Source organism: Cordyceps javanica, chromosome 3, assembly GCF_051103115.1.
Source record: "Cordyceps javanica chromosome 3, complete sequence".
NCBI lineage: Eukaryota > Fungi > Ascomycota > Sordariomycetes > Hypocreales > Cordycipitaceae > Cordyceps > Cordyceps javanica.
The window spans coordinates 809,519-826,250 of NC_139297.1; the positions used below are offsets into that span (position 1 = coordinate 809,519).

The 16,732-nt window shown below is 53.4% G+C and overlaps 4 protein-coding genes across 4 annotated transcripts; 2 read left to right on the top strand and 2 right to left on the bottom strand.

The window, feature by feature from the left end:
* Positions 1–156: 156 nt before the first annotated feature.
* Positions 157–2,697, top strand: V2A60_004466 (MIF4G like-domain-containing protein; the record flags this gene model as incomplete). Its single annotated transcript, XM_083255785.1, has 3 exons — positions 157–214; positions 305–774; positions 835–2,697. 3 exons carry the CDS (start codon positions 157–159, stop codon positions 2,695–2,697), a joined length of 2,391 nt encoding a protein of 796 aa, XP_083111911.1.
* Positions 2,698–4,189: 1,492 nt separating this feature from the next.
* Positions 4,190–6,410, bottom strand: V2A60_004467 (uncharacterized protein; the record flags this gene model as incomplete). The annotated part of the gene is made up of 5 exons (XM_083255786.1): positions 4,190–4,295; positions 4,349–5,508; positions 5,577–5,732; positions 5,798–6,087; positions 6,149–6,410. 5 exons carry the CDS (start codon positions 6,408–6,410, stop codon positions 4,190–4,192), a joined length of 1,974 nt encoding a protein of 657 aa, XP_083111912.1.
* A 4,757-nt stretch (positions 6,411–11,167) lies between these two features.
* Positions 11,168–13,168, top strand: V2A60_004468 (pyridoxal phosphate-dependent transferase; the record flags this gene model as incomplete). Its single annotated transcript, XM_083255787.1, has 3 exons — positions 11,168–11,318; positions 11,401–12,388; positions 12,442–13,168. The coding sequence occupies 3 exons, from the start codon at positions 11,168–11,170 to the stop codon at positions 13,166–13,168; spliced, it is 1,866 nt and encodes a 621-aa protein (XP_083111913.1).
* A 407-nt stretch (positions 13,169–13,575) lies between these two features.
* Positions 13,576–14,855, bottom strand: V2A60_004469 (uncharacterized protein; the record flags this gene model as incomplete). The annotated part of the gene is made up of 2 exons (XM_083255788.1): positions 13,576–14,429; positions 14,651–14,855. 2 exons carry the CDS (start codon positions 14,853–14,855, stop codon positions 13,576–13,578), a joined length of 1,059 nt encoding a protein of 352 aa, XP_083111914.1.
* Between the last annotated feature and the right edge of the window lie 1,877 nt (positions 14,856–16,732).

Here is a 16,732-nt window from a genome sequence, read left to right on the forward strand (position 1 = left end):
GATTGGTGCCTGAGGCAGCACACCTACTTTGCCTTACTAGCTTCATGCGTCGCCTTGCAACGCGTAGCGCAGGCGTTTGCAGGTCTGGATCAAGATTGCTCTACGGGCGCGATCAAAGGACTGGCATTTTTAGCACTCAATTTGCCAACTTGCACCATGGCTGACTACGACAGGAGACAATCTGGCGGGTACAATCGCAAGAGACGCTATAGAGGTACGATGCTCGAATTTGAAAGCTATCTCAGAGCTCCCAGCCCTTTGCGCCCGGAAGCCGAAGCTGACCATTGTGAATCAAAATGAGCAGACGACGATGACCAGTATGATCGACGCCAGCGTAGGCGACAAGAGGCACCAGTACCGGTCCGATTCAGAAAACAGCTCGTGGCCATTGCCGAGTCGCCGCTGCGCCGATGGGCCGACGAGGTGCTCTCACTGGCACAGATGATTGTCGACAACTACGACGACGAGCACCTACGCAGCCTCTACGTTAACCTGGTCCTGCAGATGGTGCTCGAGCAGCCCCTAAAGACACCTTTCGTGGCCGCTGTGGTGCTCGTCGCCAACGCGCTCAAGCCCGAGGCCATGGAGATTGTCCTTGAGCGCCTGGCTAAGGATCTCGAGAGCGCCATCGCCGCCGGCCAGTGGACACAGGTGAAGCTGTACCTCAAGTTCATGGCCTGTCTGCAATGCAGCCTAGAGGGTGATGGAGTGTTCCCCCTGCTGGAGGAGCTCTTCAACCGCGCGGCCGACCTGCAAACCGCCAGTTCAGAGGATGTACGTGTCTGGAGTGGACGCGCTACTGCGCCGGATGGCCCATATGCTGACTGGATGTAGACTATCGGAACCGAAATCGTCAAGATTATCCTTCTCACAATTCCCTACGCCATGGTATCCGCGCCGGGCGACTGCAAGCAAAAGGCCGCCGAGCTCATGGAAAAGACGGACATCATCGCCTCTGAGCCCCATGCGCTCCATGCGCTGGTTGACCCATATTATACCAAGAGCAACGAAGACAGCCCGACTGCTTCTGCCAGTGTGCTGGTGCTTCTACAGAAGCAGCTGCAAGCGGAGGCTTCCAAGGACTGGGAGCTGGCGTGCCTGCCTCGCCCGTGGCAGATGTCGCTCGCCGACGTGGAGACGCAAGACAAGTTGACTAATGCTCGCAAGCACGCGATTCCCGCCATTTCTATCCCTGCCAACGTGGTCGCCGGCCCCCGTGCGCTCTTTCCGGAGGTGTACCTGTCCGTATACGCCGAGCAAGAAGTCGAGTCGGTGCCCGGCACGCAGCACGTTGCTTCGTCACTGATCCGCGACGTGCTTGTTGACACCATCAACGGCCTCAACTACAATCGAAATGCTACTGCTCGCTTCCTCATGGACATTGATTGCTACTTTGCCGACGGTACTTTTGTGAAGCGCGCAACGCCGTTTGACGAGTTGCGCAACCTTGCTGGCAACAACCGCTCCACGTGGAAGCCCGAAGACGTGGCCGTCGACACCGTCTTTTCACAGCTCTTCCAGCTGCCAACGCCCGAATGCAAGCTTGTCTACTATCACTCAGTCCTGACGGAAGCGTGCAAGCTGGCGCCGGCTGCCATTGCGCCCAGTCTCGGCCGAGCCATTCGCTACCTGTACCGCAACAACCCGCGCATGGACCTGGAACTATCGTACCGATGTGTCAACTGGTTCTCGCACCACCTGAGTAACTTTGGCTTCACATGGAAGTGGGCGGAGTGGTCAGATGATGCTGCGCTGTCGGATTTGCACCCGGCCAAGTGGTTCCTGAACGGCGCGCTGGATAAGGAGATTCGGCTAAGCTTTGCTCAAAGAATTCAGAAGACGCTTCCCGAGGCGTACCAGCATCTCATTGGTCCTGAAAAGGAACAAGACGTGCCGGACTTCAAGTACAAGAATCCAGACACACCCTTCTCAGCAGAGGGTCAGCAGATTGGCGCCTTGTTGCGCCGCAAGGCCACAGACGAAGAAATTCAACCGACCATTGATGCCATCCAGGCGCAAGCCAAGGACCAGGCTCTGGACCCTGTCGTGACCAGCATAGACGTCTTTGTGACGGCCATGTGCTGGGTCGGCTCCAAGTCGCTCAGTCACGTCCTGGCCTGTATTGACAGAAGTAAGGCGCGCCTGATCGACGCCGGAGCTGCCTCGTCGGCGGCCCGCGCCCAGATCATCTCCTCCGTCATGGCCTACTGGCACTCGCACCCAGGCGTGGCCCTGTCCATTATCGAGAAGCTCCTCAACTACTCGATCCTCACACCGTTCTCCGTCGCCGACTGGGCCATCCTAGCGGATAGCGCTTCGCACAAGGGCTCACCCGGGGCGGCGTTGGCGCAGCCGCACATTTACGAGGCCATCTTCAACACCGTCTCCAAGGTCACGGCGCGCGTGCGGCAGGTCGTCGGGGCGCCGGCCGACGAGGAGGAAGCGCGCGCCAAGGAGGTCGCCGATATGACGGAGCTGTTTCGCACCATCAACGACGCCCTGGAGTCCTGGGCCGCCGGCAGCAAGGACGAGCTAATGGAGCACGACGCCGGTAGCGAGACGGACGAGGCGCTCATCCGGCGATGGGGCCAGCGCTGGCTGCGCGTGTTTCGACGCCGCGCGGCTGTCGAGGCGGCTTTTGTGGCTGAGGCCACCAAAGACAAGATGGTGGTGGACGGCGAGAATGGCAGTGCCTAGATGAAACAGGAATACATGGCTGGCTGGAAGCGAGCAAAGGGGGGAAAGGGCCAACAGTGTATAGTAAGAAGAATCTTTATTTCATTCTTAAATTAGGGGAAGTTGATCGCAATGGCTACAACAACAACAAGGAATGGATTGAACTGCGGGGATCTGGATTTTTGATATAACAATGTACATTTATTCGTACAATTTTATCCTTGAGGGAAAAAATACTATAGGTGAAATAGGACTTTTTTCTGGTGATGGATATCGACTTCTCATTACGTAGAACCGAGAGAGCTTTAGCTACAGAAAGCCGGCTCCTCCCTCCATCCCCTTGCTCGTGAATTTCGTTTCTTTGAAATAATCCGTGTGAAATGGTGACTGTTTTTTTTTTCTTGGTAGGGTGAGATGAGGGACATGAGAGCTGGTCAGAAAGAAGCTTGTGTATTCATCATTTTTGCAACTTGAAAGTTTTCTCCAGCTACATTTACATGTACATTTCGAGAGCTTTTTCAACCCATCAATACATGTCCCGACAATTCTCTTTTTTTGTTCTTTTGCGGCTTTTCATCCTTTGCCGCTTACAAGAGAGAGAGAGAGAGAGAGGCAACGCCAGCATCGTTGCTGCGGGAGAGTTTGCTGGGATAAAGATGATCTAGATATTGGGTCGTGGTCCGTGGAAGATGGACGACCAAAAAAAAAAGAACCAAGGTGCATCTTTTCCGCCACGAAAAAAACCGTTTCTTGACTTTGGCGGTATCAAAGGAATGGCAGCAAATATATATACACGAAAAGGATGGGACCAACCAACACTCGCAACCAAACTCCCCCGTATTGCCATTTTTTTTCTGTGTTCTGTGTTCTGTTTCTTTCTTTCTTTTTTTTTTTTGGACAAATCACGCTGGCAATTCATTCTGTAGACCTTTCCATTTCCCTCCCGGTCTTGACTTGCAAAACCGACAACTTATGGCCTCGACTACTTTCTTTCCTTTACTCGGTACCTAGCCACGCTTGTGATTTATATAGCCCTCCTACCTTGCTCGCCGCGCCGCCAACTGGCAGACCGCTTGGAATCCAGCAAGAAAAATGCGTACGCAGAGGTCTCGTTGATCAGTAGTAGGACATCATGACCAGAACTTACTGAACCCTCTTGCCCGACCCGAGCACGGCCCTGCACGGCATCTGATGGTGGCAAGATCCAACTAAACACTTGGGGCAACCGTGTAATATAGCTCTATTTAAAACCAGAGCGGTAAGCAAGTGGCTCGCTTCTATGGCTCCTTTCTGCTATAACTCCCATGTTTGACACATTGAGCGTGTCGAGTCCCGTTGCGGGATGTACGCCTCATCTCTCTACAGTCCAACGCTGGAGCCTCATTAGGTCTCACTGTAAACCAAAACCCCGTTCCCAAAACCGATCATGATATAACCCGAATGCCCGAAAGTGACACCAAGAACAAGTTCCAAAGAAAAAGCCGTCATTAATTTAATCTCCAACGTTTGCAGCCTAAACAAACAGGTGTCGCTTGATAGGCCGGGGTGCTACATTGCCCTGCGTGTCCGTCGGTCCGTGAGCACCCTCTCCTATTTGCTTGAGCTTTTCCAAAAGATGGCTAGGGACTCTGTTAGCGACTCATGTCTGGGCAGTAAGCGTAGTTGTTCTTACTTGATCGGAAGCAATCCCCGGCTCTCCGCAACAGCCAGCTGCATCTTGTCAACAAGTTGCTCATGCTCTTGTAGATGTGCCGAGATACGCTCATCTAGGTCGGCTTCTTCGCCCCCCCGCGCAATAAAGTCGCAGTCCTGCTGGTCACAGACCCATGTCCCATGATATCCCGTTGGCATCGGATCCGGCAGTTTTTCGGCGAGGATGCTCAGCTTTGCAGGCTTAGCTTCGTCATCCAAAATCTCATGGTCACTTGACGAATCGGACGAATCGAGTACCCCCAGGATACTATCCGGCTCTTCCTCCTCGAAGCCCTGGTTGCCGGCATCGTCCATGTTCTCGTCGCCTTCTTGGTCGGACAAGTTGAGTTTCTTGGCCACAGATTCAGTATCAGTCTCGTCGTCGTCGACAATCGCACGAGCCCTCTTATTAGTCGACTTGATGGGTCGCAAGCTCGATTTGCTGCCGACGGGCCGACCAGGTCGCTTGCCCATTCTGGGTGTCGCGGGGCTTGGTTCCCGCACACCTTCTTGACGACGTTCAAATTTGACATCAGACTTTCGCCCGTGGAAGGGGCGCTGTTCTCTGGGTACAACGCGATAGGGGAGGGCGTCTCCTCTCAGAGCAACTGGCACAAACTTTTTGTTAGAAAGACTGACGAGCCAGTCGTATATCTCTCCGTCCTTGTATTTGTCATGGTCAATGGTATCAAGAAGAGCAGCGGCATTGTAATGTAAAACTTCTTCAACAGGGCGTTTGTGAGAGCCGCTGGAGCTATCCTTGTAGGTGGGGAATCGGTATTGGAAGTACAGCCTGTTAAGAAGTCCAGAAACCTTGACTCCGTTTTTGGAAGGCTGAAGTGCATCGAAACAACTCTCAAGTGCGGCAAAGACTGTCTGGAAAGGTGAATCGGTAGGGTGTGCCTGTGGTGGCTCAGGTCGTCTGGGATGCAAAGGGATGATGGTCTGCTCAGGCTCTGCCGCGGCGCTATTGAGCCGGGCCGCGGACCGTCTGTTGGATGCGGATTCGTCAATCACCTCCATACTTTCGCTTTGCCTCGAAGAACTCGTAGTTGCTCTGCGCGGCGGCTCAATGAACGACGGCGACCGTGTCCGCTGGCGCGGATTCTTTTTGGCCTTGTCTACCTTCTCGAAAAGATGCTGCGTCCATGTTAGTAAAGCTGTAGACTGAATCCTGACAGCGCTTGCGGGCAACACGGAAGACGTACGCCGTTCTCGGATTTCAGCCACTTGTAAAAGGGGGTTGTTTTCCAGTCAATCACGCCATCGTCTTGCAGAAACTGAGAGATGAGAAATACGGCATGCTTGTTGCATCGGTCGACAACGTCTTCATATGTCGAGCCATCGCCTACAGAGGCGGCATACTATCAACACAAAAAGTCAGAATGATGGATAGGTGATGGAACCAATGGGAGACAGGGATATATACCCTGTGAAATACTGACGCGAGAATATCATTCTGTGGTGGCGACTTTGATTTTCTCCCACGTCTTGGTTTGTCATTCATGTCCTCGATGATATCCATTATACTGTAGTAGAGCGTCGTTGCTTGGCACATGGTATCGTAGGTTGCCTGGTAAGCGGGACAAGGGCTGAGCTCGAACCAGCCGGCGCGGCCCGATACCCAGATCTGAGGGCTTCCATCCTCTGTTTCACCCACCGAGTATAGCAGGCAATGTCGTATCTCGATGGGAATGGGTGATCGTGCGCGCACAAGAACTGGAAGCAGCAGCAGCTGTTAGCAGGAATAAGAGGGAGTTGGGCCCAGGAGCAGACAAACCGAGTCGCTTTTCGTCCCTCGTGAAGTGAAGGTGCCCGCGCACGATATAAGGGCCGTTGGGCACAATGTTGAGCGCGTTCTCGATCGTCGTGCCGTCGCGGTTGAGGACGATGGCGTTGCGCAGCTGGAAGATGGGCCAGTTGTCACTGGGCTCCGCCTTGGGGACGGAGCGCAAGATGGACGCCTCCTGGCACCACTGAATGGCACCGTCGTCGACAGTTTCGACGCTCGATGTCGAGGCACGGCGAGTGCGCCCAGTCATGATGCCGGGGGAGATGGCGGCATGAGCCGTGACGGCGGGGGGGGCGCGTGGGAGTGCTCGTTTCTGTCGGTTGGTGACAGACGCAGTTCGTCGCGTGTTGGGGACTTCGGCTAGCTAGTTGTAAGGATTTAAATTGATGACTGAAATGCGATTCCGATGAAGCTTGCTGCGCGAGGTGAATACGATTGTGGTGCTGGGTTGTTGGTAGATTCACGCGGACACATTAAGTGACTGGCCTCCCGCGAACCGCCAACTCTACGCGTTTTGGTGTAAAGTGGTGGGGCACGATTCACGGAAGCCTCGTCCTCTGTGCCGAAGCCGCTCAGTCTTGAGGTACGCTGATGTTTGCATACTATTTCATTCAAATACATGAAAATAAGATAAAAAAAACCCCCCCAAAAAACCCAACACTTTTCTCCTACACTTTTCTTTTTGTTGGCGTTCTTGATGGAAGCCAAAGACGTGAACGGGCAGGTGAGCTGCGTCTACTTTGCCTGTACAGTACAACCGACAATGCGATGACGCCGTTACTCAAACCTGGCAATACCTTATCTGTACCACTACCTCGAAATTTGGCCAGCTTGCGTTGAAAGAAATATTGATCTGCAAGGCCATGGAATATGTATTTCAGTCGCCGCAGACTGTAGCCCAGGGAGCGCTAGTTGGTATCTTGCAGCCGCGTGCCAGTTTACACGCTCGAGGGTGAAGCGTCCGCCGTATCGGAGAGTGCAACGGAGTGCATGACGAGCCTTTTTTTTTCCCTTTGTATTTCCTTGATACGAGAAACACTACAGCCAGATAAGGCTGACCGAGGGTCCAAGTCCTGTCACTTTTCATTGCCGCCTTGTTCCCGGTTGTCCTCTGTGCCGCCTGCCTTGTCACTGAACTTAAGTGCCATTATTAACAACCCCCCGTTGGTTCCAGATATCAATCGCCAGAATGCAAATTTAGCCTTTTGAGTAAGAGTCTAAAACTCTCTCTTTAATCTTCGAGAAACTAAAAAAAAAAAAAAAATGATGACGTATTGTGCCCGTGCAGTAGTCGTCCTAGCCTCGCCCACACACTCTCTCACCACACCATGGCTGCTTACTCCGTTCTGCAGCGTCGACCCTTTTAGCGCAATCGCCGGACAATAATAAGTATGCAGTGGTTTTCCCCATCTCCATCAAAAGCACAATCGCTTGCAGCATTTTAACAACATATTGCGCCCATCCGCGCACTGTCCTGGGTGATTGGCTGCCCTCTCATCATCTTGAATGGGAGCAACAGCTTTGGGCAAACACCGAATGGCATGTGCTTAGAATACTTCCATTTCGACACTGGTGCCTGTAATACAATACCACCTTACTTATAAGCTCATCTTGGGTGGTAAGACCACAGAGCGAGCTATGTAGCTCCTCCTGAATCTACCCACTACTTACTGCTTTAGCTTCCAAATTCTCGCTTCCTTCGAAGGGCGCCTCGACCAAATATTGAAGCATGTCTACTAAGTACTTACTGATAGGCTCTTTACACAAAGTCAGGGCCCGCAAAAGTCGTGGCGTAATCCTGCCGCAACTAATCCGATGGCTACAGAGACAAGCTGTGGGACGTTCGAGGGCACTCTTACATGCTGACGGTTAAGCCATAATGCACGTGTAGGCCACTCTGGACAAAAACCCCTGGCTTTTTTTGTCCTCACTTTTCCACATGTTTCCGCAGTCACTCGTTCACTGACCATTTACAGGTTCCGCGGCTGGAACCTCTGTGAGCCGGATACTTATACCTTGGTGCTTTGAGAGAGAGCCCACTGGCATCGTGCGCATTGAGAGGAACTCCGGAGATGACTCTGCACGTACGGAGTCCTTACTGCATGTGATGTATGCAGAACCCTTTGCCGTTTGCCGGCCTTGGCGTTCCCCTACGCGAGTTCGTTTTTGCCTATGGCGGGGGGTCTTGAGATGGCTGACAAAAGTTGGTTGGCCGGGCTTGGGGCAGAAGAAAGCTGGGGGGAGGTGAAGGCATCATCGCAAGCTCCGCCAACTACTTACTTCCCTCTTCCGCCATCCGTAGCCGAGAAGGCGACGACGGTGGTTGGAGTTTGGTCTGAATCACCAAGGGGGAACCTGCTTCCTTTTTTTTCATCTGCCCGCCTTGGCGCGCTCGATGACCGAGGGCTTGCGCAGGCTTCGCCGCCCAGTCCGCTCGGTCATGTACATGCACGACGTCCGCTTACGTTGGAAAACGTACGGAGTAGACTAGATGCATACCGACACTAGAATCGAGCGCCTAGTTAGTAAACTCGAGGGGTCCTTCTGTGTGTCTGCGTATCCGTCTGCCTTTCTGCTTGGGCACATTATAGCTTATTAGGCGCAGCTGGGCGACGACCACCCAGCTGGGGGGCTTGCAGTAGTTCAACAGCCATGTTTCCGTGTCTTGTCGCCGCCGAAGTCGTTGACGGGCGCATAGCAAGAACGGTCGTCGTCCCGAGGAAGAGCTGGTAAGTAGTTAACAAGTCATGCTTGGAGCCTACTAATAAGAATACCTGTGTCGGTTTGCACTAGCCGCAACAGGGTTCTTTCCGCAAGACAAATCACGGTGATGCACAGCATATACTGAGCGGCATAGCCTGACTCAAAAAGGGAGAATTGGGATCCATATTTCGGACAACCACCATGTTCCTAGGTGGCGCCTGTTCGGCCTTTGTCCGATCGAAGACAACCAGTCAAGTGTGTGTTGCTCGTGTGCCCTCGGGCTCGCCACCGCCCAGCAACAGATCATGCAATTCACGACACGGAGAGCAATAAAAGGGAAGTAAGGAGGCTCATCGCACTGACTGCTGAACCTGTCGGAGTTTGCGACGCGTCGTAATTCACCCAGCACTTTTAAACTTTGAATCCTTTCCCTTATTGTGACCAAGACCACTTTTTAAAAAAAAAAATAAAAAAAAAAAAAAAAGGTAAGGGTACTCCGTATTTTACAGAACCCAGTGGGGTGGAAGGCGTGGAGGAGGCAGAACTTGCATCGGGAAAACGTTGATGGGCTTTCCTTGTTCTTCGCCATCTCCATACTCTCGCAATAACACGGCCGTCGACTCAGCCAAGTAGGTGCCAGATCATCGGCGTTCTCGGTACTACATCGCAAAAGCCTCAGATCACACACAACCGCCGCCCGTGGCCAGATGTGTGCCTCTTCGCTTCCGTATTCTCTTGGCACCGACATTATATACGCCAGCCAAGGAAAAATGCCGTTCCCCTGCTTGTAATATGGACCAGCCCCGGCAACAAACTGGCCCAGACCACCGAGATGCGGGTAGCATTATGCCCACCACTTGCTTTTTTTTTTCCCACACGATCAATACGGAGGGAGTATGAACAGTGCCGGCCGGCGAACAAGGAGGTGTGAGTGGTGCTGCACGGTTAGCTAAAAGTAGCTTCCCTAACCAACTACTTAGTTACTTAGCTCAACAATAATAAGTACTTTGTCGACACATCATAAATAGTGTTACCTTGAGAGAGAGACGGGAGGGAAAGGCTTGACCGGTTGACCGGGTAAGCAGTGCCCATGCCTCGCGTGTCAGCGTCCACAATTGAGATATCTCGAAATTGTTTCTAATACTATTAGTAGACTCGCATGTCGATCCTCGCCACCCCTGGCACGGGCGCGTATCACGCAGCTCCTTCCGCAGTTCCGGGAACCCAAGGCCAGGTTTGCCCGACCTCGAGGTTCTTGCCGTCACTGGGGTGTGCGGGAGGTTGCGACACTGCCGACTCTCGACAAAAGCCTTGTCCTCAAACGTGAAGACTTCAAGGCATCCATCTCCCTTTTGTCGTCAGGCTTGGAGACAGCAAGCAAGAGACCTTTCATCCTGCTCGCTCGCTAATAATAATTAGTTAAAGCCGACAAGTCAGTCTGCCGGAAGTAGACCGGTCGCGCTACCCGCACTACTGCAATGAGAACCCTTGGAGAACACGGCGTGCCCTGGTCCTGCCCGCGACTTTTGGCCATTGTCACACATGCAGCTACCCGTATGTCGTCGAATTGTGAGAAAGTGGCGAGCCCCCTCCACCGTTCCATACACGGATGCACGGGTAGGCAGAGGACGTGAGCGTATCATCCCGAAACCCCCTGCTGTGGCCTCGATCCAGCAACCAATACTTACCCCAGCAATCTGTATCCGTAGCCGTGCCCTCTCTGGCAGACCCTTGTCACTCAAGTACCACAATGCCTGTGTGACTTGCTGCTCAACATCATCACCCTGCACGCCGCCTCCGCGTAATGCTTGCGAAATGATGCCCTTCTCCTCACTCCCCCAGCTCATCACAATCCGCCCGCTAAGTAGCGCTGGCGCTTACTCCATAAGTTAATGGGTGGCCACCTCCAGTGTGGCCATTCAGCCCCAATCTAGCCACGGCAAGTCTTATTATTAGTGCCGTCCTTGACTCCATACCGCTTGCCGGCGGACTGCTCACCTCCGGGTTGTCTTTGGTTCCCCGTCTGACCATGTGCCTTGTTCTTTATCAGCCAATGGATCCCTGCGGCGGTGCTCTCGCGGCCAAGTTTCAAAAAATCTGCTCGGCATTGCGCCGGCAGGCCTTCCTTTCGGTATATAGTTTATAGTTAGCCTCGACACTCTGACTCTTGCCCAGGCTTCAACACGACTTCAGATTGCACGGCCCTGACTACTACTCCACTTTTAGCCACTTCCAACTCAGCTTTGTTCGGAACGTGAGGCTTGAAGAGTTTCTTTTATCCTCAGCTCAAACACTCTCAACGTCATGGCTGCCTCTCAGCGGCTCGAGGGCGAGCTTCCTCTGCCGCGGAACCTGAGCCACCATTTCTCCGAAATCACCAAGAGACGGACACCCAGTTCCATCAAGGAGTTTTATAGATTCTTTGCTATTCCGAACATCGGAAACCTCGGCGGAGGTACGATTCCCTTTGCTCGTTTTGCCAACGCGGAGCATGCGTCGCCGACGAGCGCGTAGTTGCTAACTCGGGCTCCCTCTAGGCCTGCCCAATGACCAGCTTTTTCCATTCGACACTCTCGAAGCACAGACTGCTAATCCAGATCGCTACCAATGTACACCAAACCACCCAGCGTCCGCGCAGCAGAGTCGGCGCATCGCCGATGACAAGAGGAAGAACAAGTCGCCAGAAAGCGACATTAATGCAGCCTCGTGGCGCATCAAAGTACCCAAGTCAACGCCGCAAACTGACCCTCTAAAACGCATTGACCTGTCCACTGCTCTTCAGTACGGCACGGCGGGAGGCTACCCTCCACTACTCTCTCTTATCAGGCAATTCACAAGAGAGCTGCTGCACCCTACGGTCCCATATCGAGGCGGGCCCGAAGTCATCATAACGTGCGGCTCTACCGACGGCTTCTCCAAGACGGTCCAACTCATCAGCAATGCCTGGAATCCTGACCGCGATCCTGTTGCTCGCCGCCCTGGCATGTTGTGCGAGCGATACGTGTACAACAATGCGCTCGCCTGTGTTGAGCCCAGGGGCATCCAGGTCGTGCCTATTGACATTGACTCTAACGGGATGATGGCCAAGGGGCCCGGTGGCCTGGAAGATGTCCTGGAGAACTGGGACACTCGGAACGGAAAGCGTCCGCACTTCATGTATTCGGTGACTATGGGCCATAACCCGACAGGCACTGTCATCCCAGTGAAGCGACGACGTGAGATTTATGCCATTTGTCGGCGATTTGACATCATCATCGTCGAAGATGACCCGTATTGGTATCTGCAATTCCCTTCTGCCGCTGAACGCGAAGCCGAGTCCCGAGGTCATGTCGCTAGACCAATCGATCCGTATACGCCGAAAAAGTCGACGGGCTATGACTTTCTCGATTCTCTCATTCCTTCGTATTTGAGCATAGATGTGGACGGTCGTGTCATCAGGCTGGACACTTTCTCCAAGACTGTCGCGCCTGGTTGTCGGTTAGGTTGGATCACGGCTCAGCCGGCTTTTATCGAGCGATTGGAGAGGTAAGCCGGGGCACTGTCCTTTGTTACGTACGCCGGTATTAACATGTGCCAAGAATCACCGAGACGACGACCCAACAGCCCTCTGGTTTTGTTCAGGCAATGGTTGTTGAGATGTTGATGGGGCCTTCCCAGAAGGGAACGGTCAAGTCCTTTCATCAGCTAAGCACCAAAGAGAAGGCTCAGTTCAGAGGCTGGGAGCTGGACGGTTGGGTTCGGTGGCTCGAGGGACTGCGTGGCGTGTATGAGCGTAGAATGCTGCGCATGTGCTCTCTGCTCGACGAAAGCCTATTCCAGCTCAAGCAGTCCACTCCTGTCAACGAGTTCGAGTCAGACTGGGGCGTCATCAGCAAAACTCGCATCATGTCGTACGACTGGCCACGCGGTGGCATGTTTGTCTGGGTGCGCATCCACCTTGAAAACCATCCGCTGTGGCAGGCCAAGGGCACTTCTATCCCCGTACTCGACGGGCCGGCCCTCGCGCAGGCGCTCATGATTTTCCTGACGCATAAACCGCAGCTGGTCATTGCCGCGCCCGGCACCATGTTTGCTGCTACACCTCATGTAGCGGAGGAGACGGCTTGGGCATACCTGCGATTGTGCTTTGGCACGGAGACGGAGGAGAACATTGAGCCCTGTTCGCGCCGATTCGCGGCCGGCCTGCAGCGGTTCTGGCGCATCAAGAGCGTGGAGACGATGGAGTGTCTTGTCGCTGAACTAAGATCATCCGACGAGCCAGATTTTGAGGATCTGGCCAACTTGGGTTTCGAGGATGATGAGTAATGAAGGATGCAGGCTGCGGGCGCAGGGCGAGAAAGTCCCGCGTTGGCCGCGTTGGGGGCCACGAAATTTGATACCACCCAACCTCACGTACATAAGATGGGACCGCGACGGCTAAGCATTGGTTTATGAGGAATGATTTAGATACGGCATACTAAAAATTACTGTCCAGAGTGTCAAGCATTAGAGACATGACGCAAGTAGGGTTATAGCGTAACAACAAGATCTGGTATTTTTTACTCATGACCCAAGCGAGACATCAGCCGAGCAACAGCTCGACATTGATACGACATACTGCTAGCAAAATATAACAAATGAACTTGAAAAATTCTCATTTCTTTTCATGCCTGCACTAAGACTAGTAAGAAATCATCATCCCATGTCCACACTGCACACCCAGTATGACAAACTTAGTTCTGCTTCTTCTGAGACTCCTTGGCGAAGACCTTGGCGTAAGGGTTAAGGCGGAGCATAACCTGCTTGTTGCGGAGAGGGTTCTTCTTCTGGACACCAGAGCGCTTGGTGGTGGCGTCACCCTTGGGGGCGTTGAGGGAGCTCTGGATTTCGGACGAGTTGATCAGACGAGACAGATCGGCCTGAGAGACAACGTTGGAGGGCAGGAGGAAGTCGCGCTTGTGGCTGGAAGCCTCGGTGGTGGAGCCGTAGATGTCGTCGAGGGCCTGGAAGGCAGACGAGGTCCAGAGAACGAAGCGGCCGAGGTGGCCACCGGGGGCGAGCTGGAGGAGGTTGAGGGCGTTGACGGGGCAGGTCTCGACACCGGGGATGTTGCGGAAGCCCTTGACGAGGTCCTTGCCGTCGGTCTCGGGGTTGTAGACGACGAGAGGACCACGGCGCTGGCGGTGGCGGCGGCCGCGGAGCTTGCCCTTGCCGGCACGCAGCTTCTTGGAGCCCTTGACCTTGTCCAGGTCGGGGCCGGCGCCGACGGCGCGGAGGAGAGCGGTGGCGGTCGAGGTCTTGACGACGGCGTCGGAGCCAATGACCTCGGAGTCGACGACGAGGGGAACCTCGGCGACGGTCATGATCTGGTGGCCGCGGGCCATCAGCAGAGGAGCGACGGCCGAGGCGGCGAGGGCGGAGCAGGTAGCGTAGCGCTTCTGGCCCTGGTTGATCTTGACGTGCCACTTGCGCCAGATCTTGGTGGGAGCGAACATGCGGCCGGAGCGGCACATGTTACCGAAAGCGGCCTGACCGGCACGGTGAGTACCAGAGCCAGAGACACGGGGGATACGGGCAACAGCACGACCTGTGATGGATATTGTTAGCCCATGGTTCTCTTCACCTTCAAGGTGTGTTTGTTTGGCATTGATCCAGACGCTTGTTCGATCCCCGCCGCAAAAAGATCCAGCCAGAGTATTGCTGGCTTCCCAGTCAGCTCGCCTCTCTTCTCTGACGCTCTCTCTCTACTTTTTTTTGCAGCGGTTCCTCGTCCCAGCATCTCGAGTTCCCAAACGGACAACAACTAACCAGTTCCCCAAGACTCAGCAGAGGTCTGGTGACCGGCCTTCTCGCTCACGGAGTAGGGCTGGCGCTTGTTCTTGGCCATGCCGGTGTGCACCTTCTGAACGATATCGGGACGGATAGGGCTCGAGAAGACGGCGGGAATGGCGTGGGTAGCTCCGGTGGGAGCACCATCTTTGCCGATGATGGAGACGGTAGGTCGCGAAGCCATTGCGAATGTTTAAGGGGGGACTAGGACCTAAAAAGAGATGCAACTTGTCAGTACCGAATGATATGTGGTGTTGTATCGGTGCTGGAACGCAGCGTCTGGGTAGTCGTACCTCGATCGTCGAACGGCTCAAAATTTGGTGATGCAGGAAAACGCAACTTGGGATAACGGGGCGGCGCACGATAAATTTCACCCACGAATTTTTTTCGCCCTGCGCTTCCCAATTTTGCGTGGTTTGGTGGGCCGTGACCCTAATGGTGGGGTATCACTATGAGTCTCACGTGATAGAGTTCGCTTGATTGAACTGTCCCAAAGTGGAAGCATCTCCACTTTTGCTGTTTTGGTGTAGGTAATGCTGGTCTGTAAGGCGTCTGGGCGTGTAAGTGGTGAGGGATACACCAAGGCGTGATATTTATCGCATGAGGCACGCATGAGGTACGCCTGTTCTTACCATTGCTTCACTGATTCCTTATTTCGCTTCCAGGTCCGAATCCGAAAACCCTATCTTGAGGATCAGCTACTTTTTGTCAGTGATGAACGTTTACTTCGTCTCAAGTGCATCTCACGTGCGCTAAATAACTCTGAACCTCATTTCGGTTGGATACGTCTTTTTCAGCTCAAGGGACAATTTTCTAGTGATCTTTTCAAAACGCATGTGCAAGCTTCACTTTCATGGTGAGCGCCGAACTCATAAAGATCCAAGCTACAGGCGGCGTGAACAGCTGGAGAGGGCATCACGGCCGCGGTTGCTTGTGGGGACGAAACTGGGCCAGCGTCCTCTTTTTGAAGGATGTAAAACTCCCTGCAGCTATCCAGATCTATTCTGGAAGAATATCATAGTTCGGTTGTTCGCGTCCAAACAACCACTCAACTGAATATCCGGGTGGGGTGGACTCTAGAGGAACCTAGACTTTTCATCTGTATCCATTCCGACTTTTTTCCGTCAAATGCATAAAGTTGTAAGGTATTAGAGTTCTCGATAGAAACGACTCGTGCCTACATATTTCAAGCGGCCGATCAGTAGATCCAACCCAATGATACAAAACGCGAGGGATCGGACAGTCCAGGTACCCACCGTATTTTCCTCTAGCAGGTAAACTGAGCGTGCATATTATTTCGCGTCTGTAGAGATGCAAACTTGTTCTTTGATTTCTGTTAGTGTCCATATTCTCTCGAACAGATCGCCATCTTCCAACACAATCCGCAGCAAAGCCGATCCATCTTGGGACATAGCTCCTGCTGGGGCAGCGAGGTGGTAAGCCAGATCTTGCAAAGAGGCCTCCAGTGTGTAAGAAGAATCGAAGTCAAGGGCTGCTGAATACTCGTTGGAGCATTTTCGTGCCGAAACCGCAAGTTCCTCTTTCAGATGGTATATCTGCATATGATCGCAAGGGATATACAGTGACGGGCTGCTCTGGCCAAATGTGGGAGCAGCTGACGCATTGATGCCCAATGCAAAATGTGGCAGCCGTTATGCAGGTCAATTTCCTACTGATATGCATCTGCAAGGCTCGCACACGCCTCCATCTGCGCGACCTTCGAAAGTTGAAAACACTACTAGGAGCGAAAAGAGCAACATTCAATGAAATCAGTTCTTCCATGACGTCTTGATACATTCAAGCAACTGCGAAGCCGCTCAAAGAGTACAATTTTTCCCGGATGAGGTCCGATTTGCAGTTGCACCCGAAGGTAAGGAATTCGAGTTGGGGCAAGCTTCAAGAGGCCAATGAGACTTGAGACCAGTGAACTAAAAAGCCAAATGATAGCCGCACAGGTGCCGATCTCACTGACCATGACCCTGCAATCGCTTCGGGTTTAAGCAGCGTAATCTTAGCAGGGAACAATAGGTCCGTCAAGAACAGCAGGACCACCAGGGCCTC